The sequence below is a fragment of the Sapajus apella genome, unplaced genomic scaffold, assembly GCF_009761245.1.
Source record: "Sapajus apella isolate SASKATOON/1434 unplaced genomic scaffold, GSC_monkey_1.0 scaffold74, whole genome shotgun sequence".
NCBI classification, from domain to species: domain Eukaryota; kingdom Metazoa; phylum Chordata; class Mammalia; order Primates; family Cebidae; genus Sapajus; species Sapajus apella.
In genome coordinates, this window is record NW_022437014.1 from 9918643 (window position 1) to 9934589 (window position 15947).

General features: G+C 39.8%; 1 protein-coding gene across 17 annotated transcripts in view; it reads right to left on the bottom strand.

Moving 5' to 3' along the window:
• MGA (MAX dimerization protein MGA) overlaps positions 1-15947 on the bottom strand; it is a 158511-nt gene that overhangs the window by 85808 nt on the left and 56756 nt on the right. For 14 of the 17 annotated variants that reach the window (XM_032251220.1, XM_032251213.1, XM_032251214.1 and 11 more), the window contains exon 2: positions 11054-12184. The exons of the other annotated variants lie outside the window; for them this stretch is intronic. In XM_032251220.1, coding sequence (XP_032107111.1) covers positions 11054-12117 — 1064 coding nt within the window. In that variant the 5' untranslated portion in view covers positions 12118-12184. The remainder of the gene's footprint in view (positions 1-11053; positions 12185-15947) is intronic. 17 annotated transcript variants of the gene reach the window in all.

Consider the following 15947-nt stretch of genomic DNA (forward strand, 5'->3'; position numbering starts at 1 on the left):
CAAAAGTGGACACAAACAGATGGAAAAACATTCTATGCTCATGGTTAGGAAGAATCAATATACAGGTATTGATCGACTTACCACCTATGCAACTTATGACCATTTGACTTTACGACCACAATTGCTAGCCACGACTGCTCCGCGTCTGGCAGCGCAAACGTTGCCCAGCTGGGCATACGACAGTGCAGACCAGCTTCCGGCAGCACTACCATCTTCGCGTGCACCATTTCAACTGTACATACAGCCTATTCAACTTACGACCAAATCGTGTTACGACCGGTCCACGGTCCCTACCGTGGTCGTAAGTCGAGCACTAGCTGTAGTGAAAATGGCCATAGTTCCCAAAGTAATTTATAGATTCAAAGCCATCCCTATCAAGCTACCACTGACCTTCTTCACACAACTGGAAAAAACCACCTTAAACTTCATATGGAACCAAAAAAGAACCCACATAGCCAAGACAATCCTAAGCAAAAAAAGCTGGAGGCATCACACTACCAGACATCAAACTATACTACAAGGCTACAGTAATCAAAACAGCATACTGGTACCAAAACAGAGATATAGACCAGTGGAACAGAACAGAAGCCTCAGAAGTAACGCCACACATCTACAGCAATCTGATCTTTGACAAACCTAACAAAAACAAGCAATGGGAAAAGGATTCCCTACTTAATTTATGGTGATGGGAAAACTGACTAGCCATGTGCTGAAAGCTGAAACTGGACCCCTTCCTTACACCTTATACAAAAATTAACTCCAGATAGATTAAAGATTTAAACATAAGACCTAACACCATAAAAACTCTAGAAGAAAACATAGGCAATATCATTCAGGACACAGGCATAGGCAAGGACTTCAGGACTAAAAACACCAAAAGCAATGGCGACAAAAGCCAAAATAGACAAATGGGATCTAATTAGTTTTGAGCTTCTGCACAGCAAAAGAAACTATCATTGGAGTGAATAGGCAACCAACAGAATGGGAAAAAATTTTTGCAATCTACCATCTGACAAAGGACTAATATCCAGAACCTACAAAGAACTTAAATCTACAAGAAAAAAAAACAACCCATCAAAAAGTGGGCAAAGGATATGAACAGACATTTTTCAAAAGAAGACTTTTATGCAGCCAACAAACATGAAAAAAAGTTCATCATCACTGGTCATTAGAGAAATGCAAATGAAAACCACATTGAGATACAATCTCATGCCAGTTAGAATGGCAATCATTAAAAAATCTGGAGACAACAGATGTTGGAGAGGATATGAAGAAATAGGAACACTTTTACACTGTTGGTGGGAGTGTAAATTAGTTCAACCACTGTGAAAGACAGTGTGGCAATTCCACAAGGATCTAGAAACAGAAATACCATTTGACCCAGCAATCCCATTACTGGGTATATACCCAAAGAATTATAAATTGTTCTATTATAAAGACACATGCAACATGCACATGTATGTTCACTGTGGCACTGTTTATAATAGCAAAGACTTGGAACCAACCCAAATGCCCATCAATGATAGACTGGATAAAGAAACTGTGGCACATATACAGCATGGAATACTATGCAGCCACAAAAAAGGATGAGTTCATGTTCTTTGCAGGGACATGGATGAAGCTGGAAACCATCATTCTCAGCAAACTGACACATGAACAGAAAACCAAACACTGCATGTTCTTACTCATAACTGGGTATTAAACAATGAGAACACGTGGACACAAGGAGAGGAGTATCACATACTGGGGCCTCTTGGCGGGTGGTGGGGCTAGGAGAGGAATAGCAGAAGGTGGGGGGATTACGGAGGGATAACATTAAGAGAATTACCTAACGCAGATCACAGGGAATAGATGCAGCAAATCACCATGGCATGTGTATACCTATGTAACAATCCTGCATGATCTGCACATGTACCCCAGAACTTAAAGTATAGTAATTTTTAAAAAAAGAAAAATATCAATAGATCCAACACAGAATTTTTCAATACTAAATGTCACCTCTAGATATGAATTTTGTTCTGTATCTTAGGTAAATTGATGACAAGTGTCTTCAGCTAGCAAAAAAAATATATGTACTTTTGTGAACTACAAATTTTCTAATTAAATTTTACTGGCTAGAAAAAAAAAGAATGTGGGTAGAATGAGCACCAATATATATAAAACTACAAATATTTTTAAAAAGCAATAATTAACTACTACAATACAAAGTTATAAAAGAAAATTAACTCATAGTAAACACATTTGGCTCAGCAGTACAGATTAATCTCATAACATAAAAAATGGATTATTTGGCCAGGCTTGGTGGTTCACACCTGTAATCTCAGCACTTTGAAAGGCCAAGGCAGGAGGATTGCTTGAGCACAGGAGTTCAAGACCAGCCTGGGAAACATGGTGAAACCCTATCTCTACAAAATTAAAAAAATTAGCCAGGCAAGGTAGCACACACTTATAGTCCCAGTTACTAAGGAGGCTGAGGTGGGAGGATCAGTTGAGCCTGGGAGGTTGAGGCTGCAGTGAAGTGTGATCACCTACTGCACTCCAGCCTGGGCAACTGAGTGAAACCTTGTCTCAAAAAAAGAAAGAAAAATTAGTGGACCGCCGGGCGCGGTGGCTCAAGCCTGTAATCCCAGCACTTTGGGAGGCCGAGGCGGGTGGATCACGAGGTCAAGAGATCGAGACCATCCTGGTCAACACGGTGAAACCCCGTCTCTACTAAAAACTACAAAAAATTAGCTGGGCATGGTGGCGCATGCCTGTAATCCCAGCTACTCAGGAGGCTGAGGCAGGAGAATTGCCTGAACCCAGGAGGCGGAGGTTGCGGTGAGCCGAGATCGCGCCATTGCACTCCAGCCTGGGTAACAAGAGCAAAACTCCGTCTCAAAAAAAAAAAAAAAAGAAAAATTAGTGGACCAAAAATTATGATAACTATACCTAGAGAAATTTTTAAAAAATAACTATACTAAGAAGATTTTTAAAGTACTACTAAAAGATCTATATATTATACTAGAAAATAGTTTTAAATGGATTAAATATAAAATTGATAATTACTTGGCATTATGCATATGACCTAGACAGAGGCAAATACCACAAGAAATAGCCAAAATGGACAAACTAATTTCCTCTGTGAAGAAAACTAGGGAGTGAAAAACAGCAAAGCCACTACTATTTTTCATCATAGGTGGTTTTATTTAATCTTTTTAAATTATTAAGTATTTGCTATATAATGAGCTTATCTGGTCTTTGTCCAGCGTTCCTGGTACAAAGCTTCTAAACCTTTGGTATTTCCAGAGTAACAGAAGTGTCTGTCCTTCATGAGCCCACTGATTCACACCTGAGTTTATGCTAATGACATGACCTGTGTTGGACCCCGAAATAGTTCCAGAACGGCGCTGGTCTCCAAACAACACTGTGATTAAAGAACTGGGACTCTAAGCCAGCTCAACCTCTAGGGTGGGGAAAAGAACAGAAGATTAAGTTCAATCACAGATTTAGTCAATTACCCCTATATAATGAACCCCTAAAATTTTGAATACCAAAGCTTAATAAAGCTTCTTTGTTGGTGAGCACATTGGCGTCCCAGGAAGGTGATGTACTCTATGTGTTTCCATGGGGAGAGGGCGTGAAAGCTCTCTATTTGAGACTCTCCCAACCTTGGTTTTTATGTTTCATTAGGCTGGTCCTAAGTTGTATTCCTTTTTTTTTTTTTTTTTTTTTTTGAAATGGAGTCACGCTGTATCTCCCAAACTGGAGTGCAGTGGTGCAATCTCAGCTCATTGCACTCTCCACCTTCCAGGTTCAATCGACTCTCCTGCCTCAGCCTCCTAAGTAGCTGGGATTACAGGCGCATGCTACCACGCTCAACTAATTTTCGTATTTTTAGTAGAGACAGGGTTTCACTATGTTGGTCAGGCTGGTCTCGAACTCCTGACTTCATGATCCACCCGCCTCGGCCTCCCAAAATGCTGGGATTACAGGCATGAGCCACTGTGCCTGACATAATTTCTATTCTTTTTTTTTTTTTTTTGAGACGGAGTTTCGCTCTTGTTACCCAGGCTGGAGTGCAATGGCGCGACCTCGGCTCACCGCAACCTCCGCCTCCTGGGTTCAGGCAATTCTCCTGCCTCAACCTCCCGAGTAGCCAGGATTACAGGCACGCGCCACCATGCCCAGCTAACTTTTTTTTGTATTTTTAGTAGAGACGGGGTTTCACCATGTTGACCAGGATGGTCTCGATCTCTTGACCTTGTGATCCACCCGCCTCGGCCTCCCAAAGTGCTGGGATTACAGGCGTGAGCCACCGCGCCCGGCCAATTTCTATTCTTTACAGCAAAATTCTAATCCTAAATACAGCATCTTCCTGAGTTCTGTGAGTCTAGTAAATTCATGAACCTGGGAGAGAACGTGAGAATCTCAGGATTTGTAGCCAAGTGCTGAAAGGTACAGGTGGTCTACAGTCGCCAGTGTGGTTAATGTCTCAAGTAGGGGCAGTCTTGTTAGGGACCATACATTTAAACCCATGGAATCTAATATGGATTCTAATTCAATACATCAGGTGGGGTTAAAACAGAATGGTACCATTTTTACAATCTTTTTCAAATTGTAAGGCAACCGTATACCTCTGAAAAATTAAGCAGATTTGAATATCCTTTTAAAAATTATAATTCTGGCCAGGCATGGTGGCTCATGCCTGTAATCCCAGCACTTTGGGAGGCCGAGGTGGGTGAATCATGAGGTCAGGAGTTCAAGACCAGCCTGGCAAACATGGAGAAACCCAGTCTCTACTAAGAATATAAAATTAGCCAGGGATGGTGGTGCATGCCTGTAATCCCAGCGACGCAGGAGGCTGAGGCAGGAGAATCACTTGAACCCACAAGGCAGACGTTGTAGTGAGCTGAGATCGCACCACTGCACTCCAGCCTGGGCAACAAGAGCAAAACTGTCTCAAAAAATAAATAAATAAAATTTTATTCTTACAAGGGAAAAACTAGAAGAAAGAATGTTGCAACAATCTAAGCAATACACCTGAGACAGTAATAAATGCATCAAAGTAGTTAAGAACCAACAATGACTGGTTACAAAAACGTCTTACCACAGAGGTGGAATACAGTAGGACCATGGTCAGGCAGTTGCCGTCATCAAGGTATACCAATTAAAACAATGTGATTTGGACCTTAAGGGTAGACAGACTGATTAAGGGAATAAAACAGTGTCCAAGAATATACACATATACACAATCACCTGAGTGACCCCAACAATCAATAAATAATTCAAAAAGGTGTTCAACTTTGCTAATCACTAGGAAAAGACAAACCGCAACCACAATGCTCCCACTTTTGCCACCCAGTACTGAAAGTCCTTGTTAGAGCAATTAGACAAGAAAAAGAAATAAAGCACATACGAATTGTCAAGAAGTAGGTAAAGGTATCTCTATTAATAGATAGTACAATCTTATATATAGAAAACTTTCAAGAATCCACACATACACCCACAAAAAAAATCCACTCAGTCCCTCTCAACACAACCCACACACAAACCACTCAATTAATATACAAATTCAGCAAAGTTGAAAGCTACAAACTAAATACACAAAAATCAGTTGTATTTCTACACAATCAACAATGTACAATACAAAACAGCCATGGGCAATATAAAAAAAAATAAAAGAAAACCATTCAATATATAATAGCATCAAAAAGAATGAAATATTTAGGAATAGATTTAACTAAGAATGCAAAACACTTTTACATTGAAAACCATGAAAGCATTACTGAAAAATATTAAAAGATAAACCATGTTCATGAATAGGAAGCCAACCCAAAGTGATGTACTAATTCAATGGCATGCTTATCAAAATCCCAATGGGATTTTTCAAAGGTAGAAAATGGAATCTCAGCCAGGCCCAGTGACTGTAATCCCAGCACTTTGAGAGGTTGAGACGGGTAGATTACAAGGTCAGGGGTTCAAGGCTGGCCAATATGATGAAACCCTGTCTCTACTAAAAATACAAAAATTAGCCGGGCTTGGTTAATTGGGAGGCTGAGGCAGAAGAATCGCTTGAACACAGGAGGCAGGGGTTGCAACAAGCCAAGATCACACCACTGCACTCCAGCCTGGGTAACAGATTGAGGCTCCGTCTCAAAAAAAAAAAAAAAAGGAATCTCACGGGACTTTAAATAGCAAAAACAAATTTGAAAAATAAGAACAAAGTTCTCTGGTTTAGCACCAAGGCAAAAAAAAAAAAAAAACAAAGTTGGTGGTCTCACACACTGCTCAATTTCAAAATTTCTAATAATCAAAATAAGGAGGTACCAGCATAAAGATAAACATACAGGCTAACAGAATACACAGGGCTGAGAAATCAATCCTCACATATGTGGCCAACTGATTTTCAACAGGTGCAAAGATCATTCAATGGGAAAAGGAAAGTCTTTTTGATGAATGGTGATGGGAAAAGTGGATGCACACATGCAAAAGAATGAAGGTGAACCCTTACCTTATACCATCAAAAATACTCAGCCAAGTGCAGTGGCTCATGCCCTGTAATCCCAGTACTTTGGGAGGCCAAGGCAGGAGGATCACCTGAGGTCAGGAGTTTGAGACCAACCTGGCCAAAACGGCAAAACCTCATCTCTACTAAAAACACAAAAATTAGCTGGATATGGTGGCTGGCGCCTGTAATACCAGCTACTCAAGAGGCTGAGACAGGATAATCACTTGAACCTGAGAGGCAGAGGTTGCAATGAGCCGAAATCGCACCACTGCACTCCAGCCTGGGTGACAGAGCAAGACTGTCTAAAAAATAAAAATTTTTAAAAGCCGGGTGCGGTGGCTCACGCCTGTAATCCCAGCACTTTGGGAGGCCAAGACGGCTGGATTGCTTGAGGTCAGGAGTTTGAGACCAGCCTGGCCAACATGGCGAAACCCCGTTTCTACTAAAAATACAAAAATTAGCCAAGCATGGTCACATGCACCTGTAATCAAAGCTACTCCAGAGACTGAGACACAAGAATCACTGGAACCCAGGAGGTGGAAGTTGCAGTGAGCCAAGATTGCACCACTGCACTCCAGCCTGGGCAACAGAGCAAGACTCTGTCTTAAAAAAAAAAAAAAAAAAAAAAAACTACAAGAGGATAATACTAGAAAATAACCTTTGTAAGTAAGAATAACTGAAAGAAGGGAAAAATCAAGAGTTAGGAGAACCAAGTAAATGGTGCAATAAAAGCCAAGGAAACAAAAATATAAAGTAGGAGAAAATGGTCAAAGAACAGCAAATGTAGCAAATAAAGCCTAAAGATAACAATTGTGTTTACCAATGATAACATTAGCTAAAACTAAAGTAGAGTAACAGAGCAATTATATATCAGTAACTGAACAGAAAATGGGAAAAAATGTGTGTGTGTGTTTGTGTGTGTGTGTGTGTACATGCATGTGTATATAATTTTTTAAATCCTTAAATCAGAGGTTGGCAAATTTTTCCTGTAAAAGAACAGACAGTAAATATTTTAGGCTTTACAAGTAACATACGGTCTCTGTCACATATTCTTATATACATACAAAAATAGGCTATAGGCCAGATTTGCCCCATTCCTGCCTAAAAATAATTTCTGCTCCCAAATCAAGCACTTAGAAACAAAGTTTACATATAGCTAAATACCATTTTCATATATGAAGATAATGCTATTTCTTACAGCATGACTCAGGTTGCTTTTCCCCCTCCAGTGACAAAGATACTATACGTTAATGAATCTGAACCACTCTCTTGATCCATTAAAATCAAAAGCTCAACCATTATGTAATCCCAACAGCTGCTTTATATAACAAAAAAATAGACCTGGCTGGGTGCAGCAGCTCATACCTGTAATTCCAGCACTATGAAAGGCCAAGTTGGCAGATCACTTCAGCTCAGGGGTTTGAGATCAGCCTGGGCAACATGGCAAAACCTCGTCTCTACTAAAAATGCAAAAAATTAGCCAGGCACAGTGGTGCATGCCTGTAGTCCCGGTTACTCAGAAGCTGAGGTAGGAGAATCACCCAAGTCCAGGAAGTTGGGGCTGCAGTGAACTGTGATTGTGCTACTGCGCCCCATCCTAAGTGACAGAGCCATACACTGTCTCAAAAAACAAACCAACAAAAATACATCTGATCCTTTTAGCTAACAAACTCCTTCAGGCCCTATCCTCCAAAGAAATTTTAATAAATTCTGCATCATCCAGCGGTAGATTAAACTGTTTCTAGATAACAAGGGTAAAAATATAATTTGTGGTCAACTGTTTAAATCTTATTTTAATTGTGTTAGATAATCAAGATGATTAAGGTGTGGCTGAGGAATCAAGTTTAAAGGCGGCATCTACTATTTGCAATTACAAACAATACCACAGCAAAAAGTATAAACTCAAAGAACCTTTCCCCTTTGACAAAAAAACTGTATACATGGCTTGAGCAGCACTTACTCCTGCTGTAACAATCCTTAGAAAAAGCAAAGCAATAACCAGATCACAGACAAAGCAAGGGAAACTCATGAGCATGGGGATTCCAAATCCAAAAAATAGTAGCTGTTAAGTGGCCTACAATTTTAACAAGAAAAGGAAAGCAAAGGAAAGTCGTGTACAGGGGTAGATTTACTTTTGCTGAACTTGGGTTTAAAAATCAAAATAAGGCCGGGCGTGGTGGCTCACGCCTGTAATCCAAGCACTTTGGAGGCCAAGGCGGGAGGATCACCTGAGGTTGGGAGTTCAAGACCAGCCTGACCAACATGGTGAAACCCCGTCTTAAAAAAAAAAATCAAAATAAGGCAAGTTCAGGCCAGGCACAGTTGCTCATAATTCCAACACCTGGGGAGGTCAAGGCAGGTGGATCACCCAAGGTCAGGAGTTTGAAACCAGCCTGGCCAACGTGGTGAAACCCTATCTCTACTAAAAAAATACAAAAAATTTAGCCAGGCATGGTGGTGCACACCTGTAATCCCAGCCACTTGGGAGGCTGAGGCAGAAGAATCGCTTGTACCTGGGAGCTCAAGGTGCAGTGAGCCGAGGTGGTGCCACCGCACTTCAGCCTGGGCAACAGAGACTCTGTTTCAAAAATAAATAAATAAGGCAAGTTCAAGCAAAAAGAAGCAACAGCCTTATTCATAATAGTCAAGATATGGAAGAAACCTGAGTCCTTTGATAAAGGAAAGAATTAATAAAATGTACTTATACAGTAGTTCCTCAGTATCATGGGAGATTGGTTCCAGGACCAGATAGCAAAATCCACAGATGCTCAAGTCTCTGACATAAAATGGTGTAGTATCTGCATATAACCTATGTATATCCCCCCCATATACTTTAAGTCATCTCTAGATTACTTATATAACACAATGTAAATGCTATATAAATGTTATATCACATTGTTTACATAATAGCAAGAAAAAAAGTCTGCACATGTTCAGTAAAGACACAATTCTTTTCCCAAAAATTTTCAATTTGCAGTTGGTTGAATCCACAGACGAGTAATCCACAGATACAGAGGGCCACCTGTGTATTTTTGCAATGGAATATTATTCTGCCTTTAAAAAGGTAAAAATTAGGGCCAGGCACAGTGGCTCACTCCTATAATCCCAGCACTTTGGGAGGACGAGGTAGGTGGATAGCTTGAGGCCAGGAGTTTAAGACCAGTCTGGCCAACATGGCAAAACCCCATCTCTACTAAAAATAAATTAGCCAGGTGCAGTGATGCATACCCGTAATCCCAGCTACTCAGAGGGCTGAGGCATGAAAATCACTTGAACCCAGGAGGCGGAAGTTGCAGTGAGCTGAGATCACACCATTTTACTCCAACCTGGACTACAGAGTGTGACACTATCTCCAAAAAAACAAAGACAAAAATCATACCAGTTGCGACAACATAGATGACCCTAGAGAATACTATGCTAAGTGAAATAAGCAAAACAAAACAAAAAATACAGCAAAATATTCATAAAAGTAGAATGGTTGTTGCCAGGGTTAGAGAGAGACTGAAAGATGTTGGTCAAAGGGTACAAAGCTTCAGTTATGCCAGGTAAATTTTTAAAAAAGAAACATTAAGCATGCTATTTTAACAAGTAGTAATTTTCAGCTTGTTCTTTGGTTGGGCAATTTACGGATTAGGATATCCATAGGGCAGTAAATTCAAAAACATTAGATACTAATAATAACTTTGAATCCATTTTGTGCCTTATATAGATAAGTTTTGTTTCCATTATGATTTGGGGTTATTTTTCTTCCCTTCTTCAATTACAGCAGACCCACCACATCTATTGGTTCTGTGCCCAAAGATACAGCTGGCCAACTAAGGGATGTGAGAGTATCCTCAGATTTTGGTATCCGGAGAAGGTCCTGGAACCAGTCCCCCTCAGATAAAGAAAATTGCCTGTAATCATGAGTTGTCTACACAATCAATCTTCCATGGAGGTTGCAGCTGTGTATTCAACCAACCACAAATACAAAATATTTGGAATGAAACAAGGGGGAGGATTTCACAAAATTCCAAAAAGCAAAACTTGAATTTGCCATGCACTGAGTACTACATTGAATCCACACAAACCAAGTGATGTACAGGCATTGTGTTAGATATTTTAAGTAATCTAGAGCTGATTTAAAGTATGGGATATGTAGGCATTGCATTAGATATTGTAAGTAATCTAGAGCAAATTTCAAGTATACACGTGGATCTGCATAAGTTATACTGCAAATACTATACCATTTTATATAAGGGACTTGAGCACTGTCAGGTTTTGGTATTCTCTTGTGGTCCTGGAACCAACCCCCCAAGGATATCAAGGAACATTCTAAATATATATGAATAATTCTGATAAGTTATCCAATTTGCCTGCAATCCTAGATCCTGAACCCAACAGATACTCATAACAGAAATGTGATCTGTCACTTCACAGAATGTAAAAGCAGTTGAAGAATATTTTATAGTGGCTTACATTTATCAACATGTGTAACATTCCACAGAACCAACATGTTAAATCCAACACCCGGCCCATCTCAATCTTCCTTTTATTTCTAAGAACACAAAAACTACTACTTACCATTCAGAAATCTCTTGCTTCAATTGAGGAACTTCACTAAGTGCTGAATCAGTATCCATGAAACCAAGAAAGTCCCGTTTTATATTAAGGGAAGTCTTCTCCAAACCCTTGCCTGATGTTTCATGACCCCTTGACAAAGGATCCAAATCACCTGGTTGTATCTCTGACCCCTGACCTTCTGTAAGACGGGCCCAATGACCAGAAGAACTGGAAATATTATTCCCTTCTTGGTCAGAGCTGTTCTTTTGTTTTCCATCTCTCTGGGGCTTACTATTCAGCCCATCATCACGAAAGCCTTTGGCAAATGGATTGTAATCTATTTTCAGCTGAGTAATCTGAATGTTCTGATAAGCTGTTACTGCAAAGAATTCAGTCTGTGGGAAGGTAAAAGTGTGGACACCAGGGCCATTTAATTGTATCACCTCCACAGCCTTTTCTGCAGGCACCAAATGAAGCCTCGGCAGGTAACGATGCATAGAGTGCAAGATGATATGCCCTTCTTGGTCCAGTGTATTGTTGGTAAGTTTGAGTTTATAGAAAGATACTGGTTGATGCATCCAATAATGACCTGTGGAAGGAGATTCTGGATGAATAAAAACCCTCCCCAAAACATGAGGCTCAGCCTTCCCACTGGGTTCCCACCAACGACCATTCCACTTATAACGATGGTTATCCACAGGAGATATATCCATGACAAGAATATACTTCAAATTTGAATCTAAACCTGTTATCCAATAACGACAGTAAGGAAACATGCGTCTTCCTTGCTTGGTCAGAATCATTTCTGTGCTTCGATGATAGAACTCATTCCACATACTATTGTTATCGAGGGTAACAGTGATTCCACCCACAGTACAATCAGCTGGAAGGCAAATCTTCCCTTTAGATTTTACTGGTGATGACACACTACTAGCCAAAGCACAGGCATCCTGATTAGTAACCAAAATTCCTTGATCAGTTTTGCCATTTCCTGGCTGCTTTAGGATGACAAAGAAGGTAGGTGCTGCTCCTGCCACTGTTCCACCATCTTGATTAGCCAATATAATCTGCTGTTTCTCCTCCATGATTTCAGTAGGAAACTCAGTAGTAAGACAACTGTAATCACCACATAGTCACAATGGCCTTCCCATCCTAAGAAACAAGCAAAAAAAACCAAAAACAAAAAACACCCTTTAATCAAGTGAATATTTATTTCTTGAACAAAAATACAAGAATGATTATGTCATTCCCGAAACAGTCCTAAATTCTTCCAAGACTTTGCTTCTAAGCCTTTCAATCACATTAAAAATATTTATTGTGGAATATCTAATCATTTTATAAAGCTCATTTAAATTTAGTTAAGATGCCCATATGCTAATTCTCTAACAATTCACTATAATCTCACACAAAGAAACAAAAGTGTATATTCATTATAAAAAAAATAAAAGTATACAAAATTAAAAAGGTAAATTTGAAGGTTATGCATTTTTAAAGTATCCTAACACTTTATGAATTAATTTGCCAGAAGATTCCTTCATATACCAAGTTCTCCTGGGATGAGCAAATTAAATAAGTAAATTTCCATTTCCATTCCAAAGAGCTAATTGCACAGAATTAGTTCTTTACATGGTTCAGGAGATAGACATGGTTTCATAAATAAGTAAAAAGCCATCTTAACTTCTTAGTACATACATTTAAAGAAGCCATGACAAATCACTGGAACTCAGTGGACCTTACAATGAAAAAAAATCCAGATGAATGTAATATTTATTTTTTTTATTCCTAAATCCTGAGAAAAGCTTTTTGATAAGACACAAAACCTAAAACCAGCAAGGCCAAAAAAAAGTTGATAAATTTAACATTATATAAGGTCTGGTGCCGTGGCTCACACCTGCAATCTCAGCACTTTAAGAGGCCGAGGCGGGTGGATCACTTTAGGCCAGGAGTTCAAGACCAGCCTGCCCAACATGGCAAAACCCCACCTCTACTAAAAATTTTTTAAAAATTAACCAGATGTGGTGGTACACACTTGTAATCACAGTCACTCAGGAGACTGAAGCATGACAATCACTTGAAACCAGGGGGCAGAAGTTGCAGTGAGCCAAGATCATGCCACTGCACTCTAGCCCGGGCAACAAGGAAAGACTCTTGTCTCAAAGATATAAAAATTAAAATAAAAAAACAAAATATTCTGTAAATTCTTTAATCTAGTAAAATCAAAAAGCAAACAACCAAGAAAAGGTATCTGTAACTTATAAAGAACTCATTTCCCTAATATACAAAGAGGGCTGGACATGGTGGCTCACACCTACAATCCCAGCACTTTAGGAGGCAAAGGTAGGAGGATCCCTTAGAGTCAGGAGTCCCAGACCAGCCTGCCCAACAAAGTGAGAGCCCATCTCTATTAAAAAATAATAATGGCCAGGAGCAGTGGCTCACACCCGGAATCCAAGCACTTTGGGAGGCCAAGGAAGTCGAATCACTTGAGGTCAGTTCAAGACCACCCTGGCCAACATGGTAAAACTCCATCTCTACTAAAAACACAAAAACTAGCTGGACATGGTGACATGTGCCTATAATCCCACCTACTTGGGAGGCTGAGGCAGGAGAATCTCTTGAACCCAGAAGGTGGAGCTGCAGTGAGCTGAGATGGCAACCACTGCCCTTCAGCCTGGGCGAAATAGTAAGACTGTCTCAAAAAATTAAAATTCAAATAAATAACAGTGATGACAATTTTTAAAGTGTTCCTACAAATCAATAAGACCAAATACCTAATAGAAAAATGATAAACACAAATGCCTATGAATATACACATAGTTTGAGAATAAGAGGATAGAAAATTAAAATCATCTTGAGATACTGTTTTTTTTAACTTATCAAACTGGCAAAAATCAAAGCCTGGTAGTGTTGGAAAGGGTATACATCCACCAGCATTCTCCCCTAACCAGTTACTGGGAGTATAAAAATAACATAATCTCTATGACAGAGGGCAACCTGAAAACATCAAAAGTACAAATCCAAATGTCATCCTATGATAAAGAAGTTTTTCTAGACTTTGTTTTTTTTAATTCACTGATAAAACCCACTATAGGACTTTATTTTAAATACACATACCTGTTATAAATGGTATATACAAGATTATTCCCTGCATTCCCATTTACAACAGCAAAAGATTAGAGAGGAGAAGTCCTTAAAATGGTAAAGCAAATGACAGCACATCCACAGAGTGGAATGGTAACAGTAATAAAAAAGAATGTATAAGCTTAATGAATGCATACAACAAATATCTACAAAGATATATTAAGTGTAAAATGTTCAGTCGAGTTGTAAATTGTGCCATACATCTTTTAAAAGTTTTTTATTGTACTTCTTAAACTTCAGGCAAGGAGTACACGTGCAGGTTTGTTTATGAGTATACTGCATAATATAAGATCTAGGCATCTAACAATCCCATCATCCAAGCAGTGAAAATAGTACCTGATAAACAGTAGTTTTCTAACCTTGTAAAACATTTTATCTTTTCAAAGTCAAAGAAATAGTATTTAGGTGTTTAAAATAAATAAAAAGCCAAAGAATGAAAAAGAACATGTATCTATTTGCTTGACACAGGCTATCTCTGGAAAGACAGAAAAGAAAACGGTAGTATTGGTCATATCCAAGGAAAACTTGATGACTTGGAAAAGATACCCTTTTATACTTTCTAAATTTTGTGCTTTGTGAACATACAACTTTCAAAAACTAAAAAACAGGCCAAGTGGGGACAGGTGGCAGTGGCTCACGCCTATACTTTCAGCACTTTAGGAGGCCAAGGTGGGAGAAACGCTTGAGGTGAGGAGTTCAAGGCCAGCCTGGTCAACATAGCCAGAGTCAGTCTCTAAAAAAAAAAAAACTTAGGCCGGGCGCGGTGGCACACGCCTGTAATCCCAGCACTTTGGGAGGCTGAGGCGGGTGGATCACGAGGTCAAGAGATCGAAACCATCCTGGTCAACATGGTGAAACCCCGTCTCTACTAAAAATACAAAAAAATTAGCTGGGCATGGTGGCACGTGCCTGTAATCCCAGCTACTCAGGAGGCTGAGGCAGGAGAATTGCCTGAACCCAGGAGGTGGAGGTTGCCGTGAGCCGAGATCGCGCCATTGCACTCCAGCCTGGGTAACAAGAGCGAAACTGTCTCAAAAAAAAAAAAAAAAAAAATTAGCAGGTATGGTGGCTAGGAGGCTGAGGCAGGAGGACACCTTGAGCAGCCCTGGAAGTTCAGGTTGCAGTGAGCCATAATTACATCACTGCACTCTAGCCTAGGCGACCGAGTAAGACACCATCTCTTTAAAAAAATAAAGTTAAAATTAAATTAATTATTAAAAGTTATAAAGAAAAAGGTCACATATATTGTACAATTCCATTTATATAAGATGTCCAACACAGGCAAATCTAGAGAAACAGAGAGCAGATTAGTGGTTTCAGGGGGAGGAGTAACAGACTAACTACTACTAATGGGTGTGGGATTTCTTTTTGGTGTATACTTTAAAATGATAAATTATATGTTATATGAATTATATCTCAATAAAAAGTTTAATAATAAAGAAATCTGAGGCCAGTTATGGTGGCTCATGCCTATAATCCCAGCACTTTGGGAGGCTGAGACAGGAGGATCGCTTGAGCCCAGGAGTTTGAGACCAACCTGGAAAACACAGTGAGACTCCACCCCTACAACGGTGTGTACCCGGAGTAACAGTTACTTGAGCGGCTGAGGTAAGAGGATCCCTTGAGCCTGGGGGTGGGAAGGCCAAAGCTGCAATGAGCTGTGATGGTGCCACCGCATTCCAGTCTAGATGACAGAGTGAGACCCTGTCAAGAGGAGAGAGGAGAGGGGGAGAGAGGGAGAGAGGGAGAGAGGGAGAGAGGGAGAGGGGGAGAG